Source organism: Corylus avellana, chromosome 4 (genome assembly GCF_965113065.1).
Source record: "Corylus avellana chromosome 4, dhCorAvel1.hap1.2, whole genome shotgun sequence".
In the NCBI taxonomy this organism is placed as follows: Eukaryota; Viridiplantae; Streptophyta; class Magnoliopsida; order Fagales; family Betulaceae; genus Corylus; species Corylus avellana.
In genome coordinates, this window is record NC_142493.1 from 35,745,214 (window position 1) to 35,763,594 (window position 18,381).

At 34.9% G+C, this 18,381-nt stretch overlaps 2 protein-coding genes across 3 annotated transcripts; both read right to left on the reverse strand.

The window, feature by feature from the left end:
- Positions 1-5,417: 5,417 nt before the first annotated feature.
- LOC132178775 (uncharacterized) lies at positions 5,418-6,713 on the reverse strand. The gene has a single exon (XM_059591322.2). The coding sequence runs from the start codon at positions 6,444-6,446 to the stop codon at positions 5,631-5,633; it is 816 nt and encodes a 271-aa protein (XP_059447305.2). The 5' UTR covers positions 6,447-6,713; the 3' UTR covers positions 5,418-5,630.
- A 6,983-nt stretch (positions 6,714-13,696) lies between these two features.
- Positions 13,697-15,122, reverse strand: LOC132179133 (uncharacterized). Of its 2 annotated transcripts, XM_059591777.2 has the most exons (3): positions 15,074-15,122; positions 14,211-14,886; positions 13,697-14,116 (listed from the first exon to the last, which is right to left on the reverse strand). In XM_059591777.2, exons 2-3 carry the CDS (start codon positions 14,820-14,822, stop codon positions 13,901-13,903), a joined length of 828 nt encoding a protein of 275 aa, XP_059447760.1. In that variant the 5' UTR covers positions 14,823-14,886; positions 15,074-15,122; the 3' UTR covers positions 13,697-13,900. The 2 variants fall into 2 exon arrangements, with proteins under 2 accessions (XP_059447760.1, XP_059447759.1); XM_059591776.2 differs by lacking the exon at positions 15,074-15,122 and having other exon boundaries at positions 14,211-15,065.
- Positions 15,123-18,381: the final 3,259 nt, after the last annotated feature.

Below are 18,381 nucleotides of genomic sequence, written 5' to 3' on the forward strand. Positions count from 1 at the left end.
GAGAAATGAATCACAAAGGTCGGTAGAAGCTGCTTATCATGAATTTCTATTTCAATGATACTTTTCCTTTTTTTCAACTATATATTCCATATCCTATGGCATGCATGAGAATTTAAGAGCTTAAGATAAACAGATAGTGCTTAAAAAAGGACGGATTTCAACACTAATAATTGTACTACGTACTGATCATAGATTGGCCTGCTCCAATTAATTTTATTTATTTATTATTTTTTTTATCCCCATAAATATGATAGATTGGCCTACGGATTTCAGCTATATATGATTGACAAATAGTTTACTTTCCTGGTTGATATGATTTAATAAAATAGCAAGAGGCAGCTGATATTTTAAATTGGACCACATACCATGAAACTTTGCATCATGTGATGAGTATGGATGGCGTGTGTAGCCTGTCGAATTAGGCAAGCTTTGATAATGTCCAAGTATCCCAAGAATAACATATTATCTACCGACGTTGATTCTTTAACCCCCTCTCGCCTTCAGGTCCAATAGAAATTGATCAAATGATCAAACAAACACAAACAGGTCCGATGATCTAGCCAAAACCAGAAGAAAGACAAATGGAAAATGAACTAGCTAGGTTTTGATCTTATACTTTCCCTTTCGAAACTGTTAAAATATTAATTAAATAATTTAATTAAATTATGTTTCATCAACATCAATTTTTGGAACAATTGGTAAGTTAATTATCAATATGCGGTATTATAGCAGAGAGTAATTTCAATCCACCTATTCACTAAACAGATTTAACCAATTTACGTACAGTCTACTAGTAAATGTTATTAATCACACATTGCTGATGAGTTCTTGTTAAAAATAAAATAAAATAAAAAGGAAAAAGCCTTGTATGAAAATGGTGATAGACAAGAATATAATTAATTAATTAAGTTATAGATATATATATATGCCGGCAAAGCAAAGGTGATCTGTAAATGATGCTACACTGACATTTGACCATAAAAAGAAGGTTACATTGAATTAAGAGAGAATGGTGATAAACTTAAGGCCGTGTGGGCCTGTTTTGGGAAGCAAACATGAAACTAAAATACGAAGTAATGTGACATTTTCTACCACTGACATGAGGGGAGCCGACTCTGCGGGGAACACCCAAGATTTTATACCGATGAATTAAACGTGGAAGCACTGGATCCCCCACTATGATTTGACTACGTCTTGGTTTTTTTGGACATTTATGTTATGGGGGCATTTGGGGCTCTTTGTCTCAACCCCTTTAACTGATCTCTTTCTATATATCCTCATTACTTTTTAAGGGACTTGGAAGTTGAAGAGGTGGGTGGGGGGCTGGGCTTTTAAGTTTTACCCTTTCTTCATTTCTTGCTTCTCATCGCTCAACAACTACTCTGTGTTGCAGCGGCCAGCACAAACTAACCCAGGCACAGTACTACAGTTTCTTCCAGGACCATTAATGGGCCCCAGCCCCGGGAGTTACGTTGCAGCAAAAACCAACCCCCTTCAATTCATCACCGCCTTAATTTGCTTGTGGATAAAAGTGGCCGGGTGGTGCTTAATTAATTCACACCGCACAATAATTGTATGGTCGCCACTCGTCATGAAATGGGTAGATGTAGAAACCTCGCCAAACCAATGGCTATGAGAATGACTTTTCGCTCCACGTACGACCCACCCTTTCTCCTCCATTTGTTGTCACTTTCTCTCTGGTTTTCCATCCTCAGTGCATGTACCTCTCAAATGGCCTGTCCCTCCATCCACTAACATATCTGCTTTTACACTGTTCTTCTTCAAGAATCTGATTCCCAGATGCATTTTTAATCTTTTTTAATCTAATTAATCCACGTGATTCTCACACACCCAAACACTATATATATATATATATTTTTTGAAGAAAAAAAAATTGCTAAAAATCACATTGTTATTCCACAACCATAATGTGGTAATCCCAACTATGAACTAATCCTTGGATTTACTTTCTTTGTTTTTTTTAGTAATCCTATATACTACTTTTATATCTTTCAATTATCTTACACCGTTAACGCCATATTCTCAATCAATTCTTAAATTTTTTATTTAATTTTTTTTAACAAAGGCTAATCTAATGATTAGTTGAGATAGCTAGTTAGGTTAGTATTGTGTTATATATGTGTATATAAACTTTTGAACACCATTCTCTTGTAAGGTGGTTTTTAATAGTGAGTTCTATCTAAAATTTATATTAAATACTAAACACCACGTCATGGGCGGATAAGGCAACTTATGTACTGGATTAAAATAATGAGCGAGGATGTGCTCTTTGTTTCAACCTAATTCGAAATACATATAAGAATTATAAGAATTATGTGCTTTTAAGTAGATATATAAGTTAAATTTGATTTTTTTTTTTTTTTTTTTTTTAACCTAATTCGAAAAAGAAACACTTTGCTAGACAAAATAATGGAGGAGAATAAGTGACAAATTAAATAATTTTGTAAGAGAAATGAGTTGTTGTTGGGCTTCGGCCTTGGGCATCTATTTATCCTCCCAATTGCTTTTACCTCTCTTTCTTTTGTATTCCCTAGTCGGAGTCCACGTGGAAAAGTAGCCCAGCCTTGAACTCTCGTTTTGGGCCAAGCTACACATATTAACCCCAAGGTGCAGCTCAGCCTTTACAAAGGCCAAGCCTAGTAGCCCAAGTCAAATCAACATGGTAAATAACCCATTCGGCTAAAAGGTAATACAATCAAATATCCATGTTAAATTTATTTGAAATGCTCACTAGGGGAAGTTGAATCAAATAGGGATAGAGATCTAATTTTAAAACTTCTAAAATTTTCAGAACCAAAAATGGAAGGTAGTCTCGTTTGAACAAGACCTAGTTCAACGTGTCAATTGCTGGCGAGCGTGGGAAAACAAATGAGCAAGATCAAATTTGAGTTGATAGTGTTCGAATGGAAGAAAGTGTTGTTCGAACAGAACATCTCCGCTTGTCAACCATTGTTCGGGTTAGGTGAAATGCAGCCCAATTTGACGCATATGACATGTGTTGTTCGAACGAAGCAACATCTCCACGAGACAAAATTTGTTCGGTGTGATGTGATGCTAACTCGACATGTATTTAATTTGTTTGACTTAGCTTCATTCGAACGAAAGCATATCTCTTTCGAATGCCTATACATAGATTTTTTCTTTTTTCTTTTTAAGAAAAAAGAAAAAAGAAAAAATTGGCTTGTTCAAAGTAATAGCAGACTAGCAGTAGTGTCATGTAAGTTAACTAAAAAATTTAAACCGATAAAAAATAAAAATAAAAATATAATTATTTAACACTTTGAATGTAACTTTATTTCATCTTGAGAAATCCTTTGCAGGTGAAACCAAAGTTATTGGAAGGGGTTCATTGAATTTACAGGTCCCAAAATTCTTGAGATTCTCCTGCAGATCTAGCGCGATAATGGTCCTGCCATTGTCACACTCACGGACTCACTACACGTAGCTGAAGCTGATGGGCCTAGTTTTTGTCTATAGCATTGCCAACAAAATGGAACCAGACAATTTATGTCAATAGGAATTTAACGTTTGCGTTTGTGCTGCCCCCTGTAACCCTGTTACATGGATAAGACCAAGGCTTTTCAGCAATATTCCCCAATGCCCAAACGAAAATGGGATCAATGGGGCCCTTAAAAATGTTCGTTTGGCAAACAAAATCGCGGAGTTTCACTCTCTCTTATATTATATATGAGAACTCAACTCATGTATATATTGCAATTGCAAATATGCTTTATTTTTCGCTATAGTGGTCCCCATTTCTTTTTTTCCATCTACAGACTACAGTGTTAACCTTTGCTAGCTTCCACTAGGTTGAATAAATAAATCACTCATTTAAAAATCGGCCCCATGGCAATAATTGTAGATGTTTTGACAATTTAAAGCGGATCTTAAATGCCTTGTGCTTCTATTATGGCATTGATAAAGTTTTGGATTATTTTATATTTTCTTTTTAAGTTTTACAGGGTTAGGGATTTTTTTTTATCATGTAAAGAAAATATGCACTTGGACATACGCATGGACTTAGATGCATTGGAATTTTAAAAGATAAAAACTCCCCCCAACTGTTTGAATGTTGCATATGCTTTTACAAGTTACTTACAAACTGTGTAACAATTAATAGAACACTTGTTATGTCTATTTAAGGTTAATAATTTTTTATACACCTTGGAAACTCAACACTAACAAACACGAACTCAACGAGATAAAGTTAAAAGATTTGACCTATATAATTAATTAAGTTGAATTAAAATTAATCTATATAATCTTATACCCATATCTTGACACGACTTAAATTTAACACACAACATAATCCAACACAAAATTAACGAATTGTGATTAAGCAATTCGACCTATTCAATTAGTAAAAATTGACTTATAAACTTTTATACCCAACATGTTATATGCGAACACAAATTACCATCATGAAAACACCCATGATCCACATAACACACTTCACCCAAATTACTTCTCTTTCTAAAACGAGAAATTATAAGGGTTAATACAAATCAACCATTAAATAGTTTGTGAACTTGTGTGAATCTTACATAAGTCAATGGTAAATCTCACAAACCTAATGGTTAATTTATTAAATTTGTAAAAAAAATTGGACCAAAACGCATGATCTCTTGAACTGCATAATGTTGGAGAAAGCTCAAAAAATAAACTTTACCATTCCCCCGGACCCCACACAAAGTACCGGAGGTACAAACAGCAAAAGAAATCTATTACGGCAGTAATGAGTTACCATCTATCATAGCCCAGACAAAAACAATAGAGATAAGGTAATCATCATAGCCCAGACAAAAACCCTCTGCTGCTATTATTTAGTGACCATAGCCCACAGACCATATGAAGGGCACTTTTTGGGTTTGTGCCACTCATGGGTTTTCTCGAGCTTTATTGGACAATTGTCCATTGATTAGGGCACTGTCTCTACAAGTCACAGAAACATAGGGTACCCAAACCCAAATTAGTGGACTTGCGAAGAAAAAAACCTATAAATTAAAGACAGAAACATTATTATTACCGGGGAGCATTCCAGCCAAAAGGAATCAAAAGAGGCATAGAAAATCGCATCCAATTGACATCGAGAAAAGGAGAACCGAATAAATTAAAGCAAAGTACTATATTATATCCCCCAATTTAAACTTTAAAAAGATAATCAAATCCCCTTTAACTAGCAGAGCTCTCATAGATAGGCCCACTTCAGAAATTATCCTCACCTAATCACAAAACTTAGTTCCAAAGCAAAACTTATTAATCATAAAATAAAAAAAGATATTTAAAAATTTTCCAACCTCACCGCAGAGACAATGACTTCCCGCCGGCCAGTATTTCTAGTCCAGGGGAAGTGAGCCATCAAAAAACAGAGAACCTTAAAAGTTGAAGAAGAAAGAAAAAAGAAAAGAAAAGGAGATTCATTGAGGACCATAATATCTATATTCGAGTACGAATAAAAGATAAAACCCACCACCAAAAATATATTTCCTCCTTTCTTTATCTCTTAACATTTGCTTTTGGGGGCTCGAGAACTTAGAACCAAGATAAAAATTAAACCCCAAAAATTAAAGAAAAAAAAAAAAAAAAAAAAAAGACATTGAATTTTTGACCTACACATTCGGACTCCAAAGGCTCCATAAACGAGAATTGAATAAGCCCAACACGTCCGGCAGCACCTTTCTGGCCAAACCCTTATGGTGGTGGTCGTTGCTCGCCGCCACCATTGTCCGACCAACCACCGACTCAGCCTCCTCTTCCTTCTCTTCCTTACCTTCCTCAACCACAACCTCGTACGCTTTATCCTCCAGAACCCCGTCAACCTTGTCGCTCGAACTCACCGAAACGGCGTCGATCTCCGGCGAAGTCACAGAAAAAGGTGAACTTTCCTCGGTCTCCGCTGGCAACACCGGAGTCTCCGAGAAATCGGAGGGTTTTTCCGGCACACGGCGGTTCGTGGGTTTTTCCCTGCGCTTGCCTCGGCCGTTGACCTTCTTTGACTGCTCGCCGTGGGCCAAGTGGTCCTCGAAGGCCTCGATGGCCTGGTGGATGAGCTCGCGGTTGGGCGAGGAGTCCCACCGCAACCAGTAGCTCATGTAGCAAGCGAAGCAGTCACAATCGAACACCGGCTTGTGGGTGTTGTTGTTCGGAGAAAACTTTTTCTGGGGCGGCTTTCTCTTGTGGGTAATCGGAGAAGGATTTGTTGGTTTCATCGACCATGTAACCATGTAGGCCAGGACTTCACGGTCTTCCAGGGAGAGCACAGAGGCTAGAGCCAGAATCGCCGCCGGTAGGAGCTTCAACACCGCGAGAAAATCTCCATCGGAAGGGCACTGAGTCCCAGCAGAAGAGGAAGAAAAAGATGAAGATGATGATGATGATGATGATGATGGAGATGGGTATACTTTACCTTTCTTCTTTATCTTCATCTTTGCTTTGCTTCACAGGTTTTGATGGAAGAGAGAAGGGATTAAGAGTGGGTTTTGTTGGGAGAGAGAGAGAGAGAGGAACAGTGGTAGGGTTTTTATTTTGCTTGGCAGACAAGGCTTCTGGGTACGTAGGGGTCACCGTTGCTTACAGAGGACGAGGCTCACGCTCTGGTATTGGTGCGTGTTTGCCACAGTGAGCTGGTTTGTGAGGGTGATTGGTGCTAATTACCTCTTTTGTAAGGTTTTGGCAGGGTCTGAAAGATGCCCAGAAGAGGTGTTTTAGGTTGAAATATTTCCTTAAAAATTGTTCCAACCATTAAAAAGGAAAGAATATACTAGTGTCATCGTCTAATCAAGTAACCTGTGGATGCTTATAAAAAAAATTTAAGTAACTTTTAATATCAACTATTTAAAATAAGTCACACAAATTAATGTAAAATAAATGTAAAGAGTAATAGCATTACTTGATCTATTAATTTATGCCTATATGTGAATAATTTCACTCAAATAATCGGGTAGAGGAGAATTTGATAAGATTTAACCTGTCTCAATCGCTAGCCTATTGTTGATGGTCAAATCTTAAACCATCTCAGTTGAAAAAATCTCACCTACTTTTAAAATTAAGTGGCATGTCATTTTACTGAGAAAATCACACAATCATCCAATAATAATAAATTTCGCATGAGATTTTATTTTATTCCGTTAAAACCATTTGTGCTCAAGTTAAGATTGATCAATAAATTAGGTATGCATAACATAATTAATTGATCAGTAAACGTGTTCGGTGTTTGACATCTAACTCTTTTGTTACGTCAATGAGAACCTGATTTGTAAATAGGTGCACGCATTACATAATCAATTGATGAGTAAATGCCAATTAATTATCAGAATTATTTTTTACCTAGATGAAATCAGTGCAATTGCATGCAATGCGTCCATATATTTAAAAAAATTTAGAAAAAATTAAAATCTTAATATAATATAAAAAAATAATAATATATATTAAATTCACATCTCACGAAACTGATGTCCTCAGTCAAAGAAGAGTGTGGTGGAGTTCAATATTTATAATTACTCATATGAAAAACTTAGAAAACAAAAAAAAATCTATGATAGCAATTTACATTTAATGCCTTCAATTAGTCTCTTTCGTTGGGGAAAGATGTCACTAAATAAAAACAACATCATAACTACAAAAAGGAGAAAAAATGATTTGTGTTTGAAAATACTAACCCAAAGATATACCAAATATATTATTAATTATTAAGTGTTTGTTTGAGATTGTGTAAAAAAATTTAGAAATATTTTTAATAAAATGAAAGTAAAAATAATTATGTGAAGCAAAAATGAAAATATATGTTTTGCTGTTTTCAAGAGGTGAAGAGGTAAAAAAGAAAAAAAGATGAAATTTTAAATTAAAATTAGAGGAAGAATGAGACGTAATTAAGGAGAGGAAGGTGCAAAATTGGTTGAGATGGGCACATTGGAGGAGAGGAGGGAGGGAGTAAAGGTCTGTAATGCCCTATTGCAAGTGGTCTGCGGCTGTTTGCTTTAGTGATGAGCAGGGCAGAGATAGTACATCATGGACAGAGTGCAGCACTGTACAGGTACGGTTCCCGGGATTAAATTGATTTTGAGATCTAATATTGTCATTTCATAAGGCATCATGGATAAGGACAACCGACCAAAAGCACAGAAAGCGGTGTCAAATTTGAGGTGGGGTGAAAATAATTATATATATATATATATTATATATAAGCTTTAGGATATGCGATGAAACCATTGGTTTAAGAGGGGAAAACAGAAAATTTGATTTTTTTTTTTTTTTATTAATCCAATTGACTCTTGCTCTTGGTACTTCTGATTGATTATGTCAGGGTTACCAACCACATTGTTAAACCTTCTTTTATAAAAAAGACAATTTTGATAAAAGCATCTTTTATTTGCATTCTATAATTTCAATTGAGGATGATGGGACACCGTTGGCATTTAGTATTGGTAACAAAGTTCATTTAATATAAGCATAATAATACACGCTATTCTTGATTGAAATCTTAACAATTTGCTTTTAAAAAAGTCTACATAAGATTTATTTATTTATTTATTTTGACATGTTCATAATCAATTGAGGTGTCCCTTGAAAATACATAAGATTTATTTGTGCACAACTAAACATCCGAATAATTTAAAATTTATTTAAGCAATCCTACAAATTGCTAAAGATCATAATCGGATAAGAATTTCTTCAAGTGGAATAAAAATAAATTTAAATGACCTTATATCATGTACATTATTAAATGTAACAAAATAAAATTTAGATTATAAAATAATTTCTCTCAATTTCGAAGAGAATCCTATTCCGGTCAAATATACTTTTTAACATTTTTCACACACAACTAACTTAAATTGCCTAATATTTTCACAAAGAGAAACACAATCAAATTGTTAGAATGTTAAATCACTGCCTATTCTAAGAGTAAAAAAAATAGTGATTCAACACTTGTAACACTAATGAATTAACTTTTCTATAACTTAATAGGGAAAGTGATATGGACGAGTGTTGAAAAATGAGTTACTTCTCAGTACGAATGATTTTTAGAAACAGGAGATTTGGGCCACGAATATTGTAATTCATGGAGGGGCATTTATTACCCGAAGTAATATAGAAAAGCTCACATTCATTTGACGACCAATGTACTCAAATGTCAATTGTAGCGACATAAAAGATTCCTACATTTGCCAGCCCACAAGTAGATGCAATTTTGAAAGTGACACTCCTACAATTTTTGACTTACTACTTTTTTTTTTGGGGTGTTATTATAATTACAAGTGAGATTTCTTATTGATATTGTATTACATGTAACAAATGCACGGAAGCAACTCAAGTAGACTCGGATCATCTTTATTCAGGGGGCGGAACTGGTATTCCAAGCCTCAAAATATTTTTTAATATATATATATTTTAAATATTCTTATAATTTTGTTTTTAAACCTTTTTTTTTTGTCCACCCACATCTAAAATCCTAATTCTATCACTGTCCTTATCATTTTTGTTTTGTTGTGTTTATCTCATAGGATTAAAAGCTTCTCTCTCTTTTTTTAATTTTTAATTTTATTTTTTATGCCCCAAAAGTTTTATTATGATACTATATTAAATTATCATTTGCTTCAAATGTTAGGTGGATAAGAAACAATTTATTTAATTATTTAATTAATATTGAAAAAATAGTTGCTTTTCAATGCATGAAAGCAATTAGAAAGATTACTCAGTATCTTGCTCTATAAACGTAGGGTTACTTTCAATTAACTGAAAATCAACTAATATAAAGTTTAAAAACAAGCGAAATTGGTGTTGAAGTGGTGAAACATCCATGACAACTCCGTTTGTTAATATTTTTATTTAGAGGGTTTTTTTATTTGAAGAATTGTTGTAATATAATGTAGTTAATATATATATATATATATATATATATATAAGAAAAAAATAAAAAGGGAGTTATAAAAAAACCATCTCTGCCCGTGGATGAAAACGCCAAGTGATGGACTTTGAAGCCTCTCCTCTTGCAGTTGAAGGTCATCCAACCCTATCAAACCAACTAATATTGGTTACCACGTCACTTCTGGGTAGGTTAAAAAGCCCTCTTTACAAATATACCATTATCAAGACCCTAAAGACTAGAAACAATTTTGCAAGCATCACTCTTCTTTCTCATTTCGTTTTAATTTTTCTAGTCATGGTCAACTCCTTTGTTAATAGTTAGGGTCCCCATCAATCAATTATCATCCACCTTTATATCACTTTAGGCTTGGTTTTCTTTTGATGAAATCAGTAAATTAAAATTATTTTGCATTTCTTCATAAAGCTTATATAATGATTTCTTGGAAATGGGTACGTATTTTCTTAGGATATATATATATATATATTTTTTTTTTCTAATTTCCCACACCTATTTTCCAACAAAGATTACATAGTATCTGCTACCTGCGATAAGCTCTCCTTTTTGTTGATAAAGCACAACCATGGGCGCTGGTGTCAGAAGTGCTTGACATGTAAAAGTAGCTGAATTGGAGCGTCCTTGTTTCGTTATTTGGCACAAAAGAATCAAAAAGATTGCCATTTTCTAAGTTGTAATTATATGAACAGTAATGCTCCTGTCAAAGGTAATCAAGTGTGAACATTTTAATTGATATTAATATCCATATATTTATGTTATATGGTGTTGTGCTTTTCCTTCTTCTGCGTTTTTGGTCGGATCCTTCCTAGACAGTTCCATACGGTGCCAAGGAGTCATGACTTTCACTTAAGATTTGTAGGAATCTTGACTCTTGAGCCTTCTCAGCCCAAGTAATTGTTTAACAACTTCTAAAAGAAATTGTGACTGGAAAGAAGAATTTTTTTTTAATATAAGAAACTGCAGTTTTGTACCCTTATGGTAAAAGGCATCACTATAAAGTGCATTCAACCCCGTCATTTTACAAGGCAAAAGTGTGTTTTTAGATACTGCGGAAAGGCTCCATTTGGAGAACGTGTTTTGAAAATAATTAACGGTGTGTTTGATATAAAAGTGAAAATAGATTTGAATTTTTTTGTACCAAGCATATAAAAGTGGAAATAGTATTGAATTTTTTTTATGATTAAATACCTTTTTGTCCTTATAGTTTAACAATTTTATTTTTGGTTACATAGGGTTTAGTTTTTATCATAGGAGGTACTTTGGGTTTACATAAAAATTGAGATAGTACTTCTGTTTAAATTCCGTCCAAAATTTGACGAAAACCATGTTAGTATCATTAAAAAATTGACACATGTCCCTATACCTAATTAATTTTTTTAAAAAAATAAAAAAATTATATTTAATTAAATTAAAAAAAGGCTACCCATGGCCAAAATGGGTGGCCCAAATGGATTTTTTTTTTAAAAAAATTTAATTAAATGAAAAATTTTAATTGTTTTAATTTTAAAAAAGTTATTATTTTTAATTAAGTATATGGACACATGTCAATTTTTTAATAGTGCTGACGTGGCTTTTCGTCAAATTTTGGACGAAATTTAGACGGAGGTATTATCTCCATCTTTATGTATACCCCGATGTACCTCATGTCATGTGATAAAAACTAAATCCTATGAAACAAAAAATAAAGTTGTAAAATCATAGGGGCAAAAAGTTATTTAACTTTTTTTTAGGGAAAAATATAAAAAAAACCCCCCAAACTATCAGCCATTTTCGATTTAGCCCCCTAATGTTCCAAAAGTGATAAAGTAGCCCCCCAAACTACCAAGCTATTGCATTTTGGCCACTCCGTTAGTCAAAACCGTCAATTTGGACAGAAACTGCAAAACGATGTTGTTTTGTTATGGGTAAGGTACTATAATGCCCTTTTATGAAAAAAAAAAAATTTTGGGAAAAATATAAAAAAGCCCCACAAACTACCAGTTGTTTTCATTTTAGCCCCCTAATGTTCAGAAAGTGATAAAGTAACCCCCAACAAAACGACATCGTTTTTCAGTTTCAGTCTAAACTGACGATTTTGACTAACGGAGTGGCCAAAATGCAATAGTTTGGTAGTTTGAGAGGCTACTTTATCATTTTTAAAACATTAGGGAGTTAAATAAAAAACGGCTGGTAGTTTGGAGGACTTTTTTATATTTTTCCTTTTTTTTTTTAAGATAGAAATGAAAAAAAAAAGTTAAATAATGTGAAGTCAAAAGTTTTAACTTGTATGATAATAAAATAAAAATTGATTAACGTGATATAAAGGAAAAATGAGTTTTGAATTTATTTGTAAGAAACAAGTAAATAAATGAGACTTGGCCTAAGTTTGGACACAACTGCTAACCCACACGGCTTAGCCGTGACCTAGCATAAGTTAGGGTTGCACCTACCCATGGCTAAGTTTGGCTGTAACCTAGTCGTGGGTCAATGAGTCACAAGATGATTCAAAATTTTCAGAAGGTATTTTGGTATTTTTATTTGTCTTTGTTAGGGATTAACATAAAAATAGTAGATTACGTCCAATTAAAGAAAAAAAATTTTAAATTTGGAAGTTCATATGGTTGGTAAGAGTCTTTTGTTGCCACACTGTTGGGTACCTCTGCCAAACACACATACTTTCGGCAGCAGCTGCCCACGTGCTTTTCCGCATCCACTTCCCTCACTACCTATCTGGGGAGATAATAAATACCTGCAAAAGTCTTGAAATAAAAATCTAGTATAATATGTTTAGAGCTCACTCAATTTATGATTAAACTTATACATTTCCTCTACGAATGAAAATTTCAGCAAGGGCTCTGTTTTGGCTAGGGCTGGCAAAACAGGTAATCGGGTAGACCTGATTAGGACCCGTTAAGACCCACGACCCGATTACCCGAAACATGAACACGACCCGTTTAGCTAAACGGGTTAGCGGGTCTGACACGATTATAACACGAAAAATATCCGGGTAACCCGACACGACCCGCTTAACCCGTTTAGCATAATCGGGTCATATCGAGTAGACACGACACGACCCGACACGACCCAACCCGACCCGTTTTTTTTTTTAAAAAAAAAAAACCTTAATCAAAATTGAAAAAAATAATTTAATAAAGGGATCTCTTAGGCCAAATAACTAGTCAAATTTATCCTAACCATCCAAGAAGAATAAAAAAATTTAAAAGATAATGTTTTAATATATAAATAATGATTTAAAAGATAATGTTTTAATATATAGACCCACATAGAAAAAGTAACGGAAAAACAAGGAATAGGCCAGTGAAGTGAAAACTGTGAAATCGTGAAGTGAAGAGTGAAATGAAGCCGTGAGTGAGTCAGTAAGTGTTAGGGTTAACTTAGTTAGAACTTAGACATAGGTTTTTTTATTAAAAATAATAATAATAATAAATAATAAAAAAATTAAATGGGTCTGGCGGGTCACCCGAGACCCGCCAGACCCGATTGACCCGCCAGACCCGGTTGACCCGACTGACCCGCCAGACCCATTTATTAAACGTGTCTGGCGGGTCGACCCGCGGACCCGACGGGTTGACCCGCCAGACACGAATTTAATCGTGTCTTAACCGGGTAGACCTGATTAAGACCCGAACCCGATAAGCCCAAACCCAATACCTGTTAACTTCGTGTCGTGTTCGTGTCGGGTTCGCGGGTCGTGTCAAAATTGCCAGCCCTAGTTTTGGCCAAGATAAGGCTCTCCCGCCAGAGTTCATATGGAACAATTTACCCAAATAAATCTTAAACTATCCAAAATTAGTAATTACTTATCAAACGAACGAAAGTTTATAAGCAAGATAGGTCTGTAACGACCAATTAAGACATAACACATATTGAAACAAACTATAAAACACAGTGCTTAGATTCAGTGGAAAAGAAAGTGTTGTTCCTTGTTCATTTCAAGAACAAAGTCCTAGTACCAAAAACTATGGATAACATACTAGGTGAGCACAAACAACAGCGGAACTAATCAGCCTTCTTATCTCTTGGTTGGGACTTGTTGTTAATAGTAGCAGTGTGTTTATCCTCTGCAGTCTTGGCATGAATCTCATCCCTCTCCCTGAAGTACCTTTCAAAAGCCCTCGGAAGGAATTTTGGAATCAAAAATCCAAACAGATTGATCGAGAAATACACTAGATTGGCAACTGCAAGGCCCCTCCCAAACCAACACCATGCAATGTCCTACAAAACACACAATCAATCGTATCATATATCAACACACACGAGGGGGGGAAAAAAAAAAAGTTAATTAATTTCCACGTATATATATATTTACCTTAAGTAGTGCATTTGGAGGCAGCGTTTTGGTAACCCACACGTCGTTTACCCAATCAAGGATAACAAAGATCCTCCTAACTGTATAGAGCAATGGCACCAATGCCCTCACCGGTGGGGAAAACAAAGATAACCCACTAATAATGTTTTCGGTGAGTATCTGAAAAGAGAGCAAGAAGAGGTGAGGTGTGGCTGACCGGACTGCTTGGTCGTCTCCCCTGGCGAACCCACCCAGGACGTATGCCAGCGGCAAGAAGAGCCCTATTGTTGTTCCCACGACCACGTAGAACCTAAATAATTTGTTTCCATGGAAAATTTCCTGTGAGCCGGAGCTGACTGTAGTGCCATGGGAAGGGAAGGCGAAGCGCGCAAGGGCTAGAAGATAGACAGTGGTCAAGGCAGGAAAGAGTAGATCGAGGAGTGGGACGAGACCGCTGGCTGAGAAAACCATGATGAATGCCACGAGCTGCAGCTCTATCACGCGCAGTGATCCCATCACACCACCCACCACAGGCTGCTGCTCCTGCTGTACATGTTGCGGTGGTTTTGTGGCTGAAGTGCTGGTTTGGTCTGGCTCCGACCGAGGAGCCACAGCAAGGGATACTCCCGACATCTAGCTCTTCCTTAATTAATTCACTAGCTTCTTGTGTCTTTAATTCAGTACTTGATTCGATTGGCTGCAACATTCAATAGAGATTTAGCAACATCATATCAGAAAGAAACAACAATGTTATGTTAAAACACATTTGTATCCTTAATTAAGGGAAATATTCATTAAAGTAAAAGATTGGCTATCAAAATGAAGAGGAAAGAAGGGAAGAAGTAGGAGTGGGGGAACACAGATGATGCATTCAAAACCGATACCTCCTGAATTGCCAAAAAAGACGGCAAAGAATCGGGTGATGGGGCGACCACCGCTATGAAGTTAATATGAACGTGGTGCTATAAACGGTTTGACACGTGTGTAAAGTTCCACGTGTGGTCATATGTGTCCCACACGTGTCGCCCACTTGGCTATAATGCTATCTCCCAGGCTTATCAGCTTCTCTTCAACCGCTGGGAGTCCAACGTTAGTTTGTAGGTGCACGTGGACACTCCCAGACGGCCAGAGCGAATCGGCTTACTATGTATATGGGCTATCTTGACCCAGCTTTCGTTCAAATTCATTTAGGCCCAAACTATTTTATTTATGTGGAGTCAGTTTAAGCAATATATATATATATATATATATATATATATATATATATATATTTTTTGTAATTTGTAATTTGTAATTTGCATATATATATTATTTTGTAATTTGTAATTTGCTTTGTTAATAGGTTGTTGAAGAGAATTTATTTATTTTTCAACCATCTTAATATTAAACGGATGAATTCGCTATTAAATTTGTGTAGAGCCCATGTGAATTTACAAAACTAATGATTAATTATTGAATTTATAGGATGAGATAAAATATATATATATATATATATATATACACAAATTATTCCTTTCTTAGAATGTCTCGATAAATGTAATCCCTAAATACACTTCCACGGTAGATATGGCCGGATAGGACCAATGTCATAAATCTGTTACTTAAAAGGTTTAAAAACAATGAATAATTTGATGAGTACCGGTTGGGTGACCCATTTCGACTCGTGAATTATAAATTTATAACAACTACTTAACACGAGGTTTACGTAATTCCATATAATCGGAGCTAATATATATATCCAAAGGACCAAAATATATAACATGCATGCATTCAAAAGCAAAACTAATTATTATAACTTAAAGCTTTTTTTAAAAAAAAAAAAAAAAAAAAAAATTAAACCGAATTTAAATTGCTTAATTAATACTAAACATGCAGTAGGTATTAGGTAGCTAAGGTAGGTATTAACATGGGTTCACATGCAGCATCGAAACGCAAGATTTTGCCATCAATCTCGCATGCACTTGTTTCTTGAGTCTATCATTTCTATTTAGCTCATTTACAAGTGCAATTATTATAATGAAAAGAAAAAAGAGATAAGAGTGCAAATTAAAGCTGGGAATTTACTTTTCTTAACGCTATATATGTTCTTGTAAATGAACTTTTATTCCTTAGTTGTAAGTTTATTACAAATTTACATTGTCGCTGCTCGCTTGCCTTATATCAAGAATCATGAGCTATATCTCAGCCTATTGATAAAAGAATCAAGAAACTCCCTAATTCCATATCCTTGAATTTTCATTTGTTTTTGTCTGCATATGGTTGTCCGAGATTAAAAGATTTGTTTTAAGGAATAGACGGGTACCTCACCAACCTTCGGTCATTAGTTATAAGACAATGCAAAAGTTTGACTTCTTTGTCACTCAATATGAAGCGCCTAACCACCTTAGAGGCCATGTTAATTGCTAATTGTCCAAAGCTTAGTTTGATAGACATTGATCCGGATCTCAAGTTGAGCTTTCAAATTTTGCTGATCGATAGTTTGCCAAAGTTAAAGTTTCTGCCCCAATGGATACAAGGATCTGCTAATACTTTACATTGGCTACGCATCAACTATTGTTTTCACCTCATGGCCTTACCTGAGTGGTTGTCAACTCTCAAATCACTTCACACACTTGAGATTGGCAATTGCCGTCACTTGTCATTTCTTTTGGAGGGACACAACATCTCACATTCTCACTACACTAAGAAAATAACTCATATTAAAACCAACCTAATATAATTTTATATACATGTTTCAACACGACTTGAACTTGATACACGACTTACGAACACGAATTGCCACCCCATTAACTACTTAGAAAGGCATCAACATAGATCTCCAACGACCAATTAAGACAACAATTATTCAAACAAACTATAAAACACAATATGCTTAAATTCAAGCTTTCAAAGTAATTAGTATTCTTGATATTGTGTAATGAATGGAGGAACATATAACTTTAAACTTGGTTACATACAGGCTTCCACTTTTAGCGTCTTATGCTTACTACAAATGTGCAGATACGTATAAATCTAATACGAGAATAAAATGAGTAAAAAAAAAATTGTGATTACTAAAGAAAAGTTAATAAATATAACATAACAAGTTTTTGATACGATGGGAAATATTATATATTATATTCTATACATCAAATTCGAATAAGGCAAAAAGGATTTCGTTGTAGGGATTTTACACTCGAGATGTATAAATATAATATGAGAATAAAACGAGTAAAAATTTTTGATTACTAAAGAAAAGTTAATAAACATAACAAGCTTTTGATATGGGAAATATTATATATTATGTTCCATACATCAATTTCGAATAAGGTAAAAAGGATTTCGTTGTATGGATTTTACACTCGAGACATATAAATATAATATGAGAATTAAACGAGTACAAATTTTTTATTACTAAAGAAAAGTTATAAATATAATCTCCAATGGTCAATTTTCTTAGCATAGTGAGATGCGTATGTAATATCACGATAAAAACAACTGTTTTTATGAAAAGATTAATGACTTACTACGAAAACGATTAATGATTTCATAAAACATAGTTTTAAAACAAAAGGCCTAAGCCCTTACACATAACCAAAACTCCTAAAAGCTTTTAAGGCAAAACCCAGACCCACCTCGGTTCTGACCGTATGTACGCCCAAGGAACCACCCATACATACACACCTGACCTCTAGTGAGAACGTAAGCCCAAGGGACCACCCGTACGTACGTTGACCAGTCATTGACCCAGTAGGTAATACCCTAGAATGTACGCTTGAACCCTTTTATCCACTGTGTACTAGTACTCGTACGTACGCTGACACCCTGAAAATCAATTTTAATCCATTCTCCACTTTTTTAGAGTATGGCACACCTCCACCCCTATAAAAACCCCTCACTTCGACCTTCAACCTCCCCCAACCTTGAGAACTCTAACCCTAATGTGAGAAGTGACTTGGAGAGGGAGAAGGAACAAAATTTGGCGTTCTTGCCACCTTCTAAGGTATTCTTCTTACCCATTCCATGATCTTTTGTTGTGACTCTGATGTTTTATGTTTTAAAGATGTTTTGGTAAAGCCTTTACACCCATTTCTTTGCAAAAGCCAAGTATGTTTGAAAGAGTTTTAAACCCTTCTTTTATTGCTTTGAGTTGCATGATAATATGATATTTGCTTTACATATGTTTATTTAGTAGCCTAGAAGGAGGTAAATT

Bases quoted from the DNA above. Each gene is read 5' to 3' on its own strand.
- LOC132178775 (XM_059591322.2), bottom strand. From the start codon at position 6,446: ATGAAGATAAAGAAGAAAGGTAAAGTATACCCATCTCCATCATCATCA.
- LOC132179133 (XM_059591777.2), bottom strand. From the start codon at position 14,822: ATGTCGGGAGTATCCCTTGCTGTGGCTCCTCGGTCGGAGCCAGACCAA. The intron at 14,117-14,210 runs GTAAATATATAT...TGTGTTTTGTAG, and splicing joins CTCCAAATGCACTACTTAAG to GACATTGCATGGTGTTGGTT.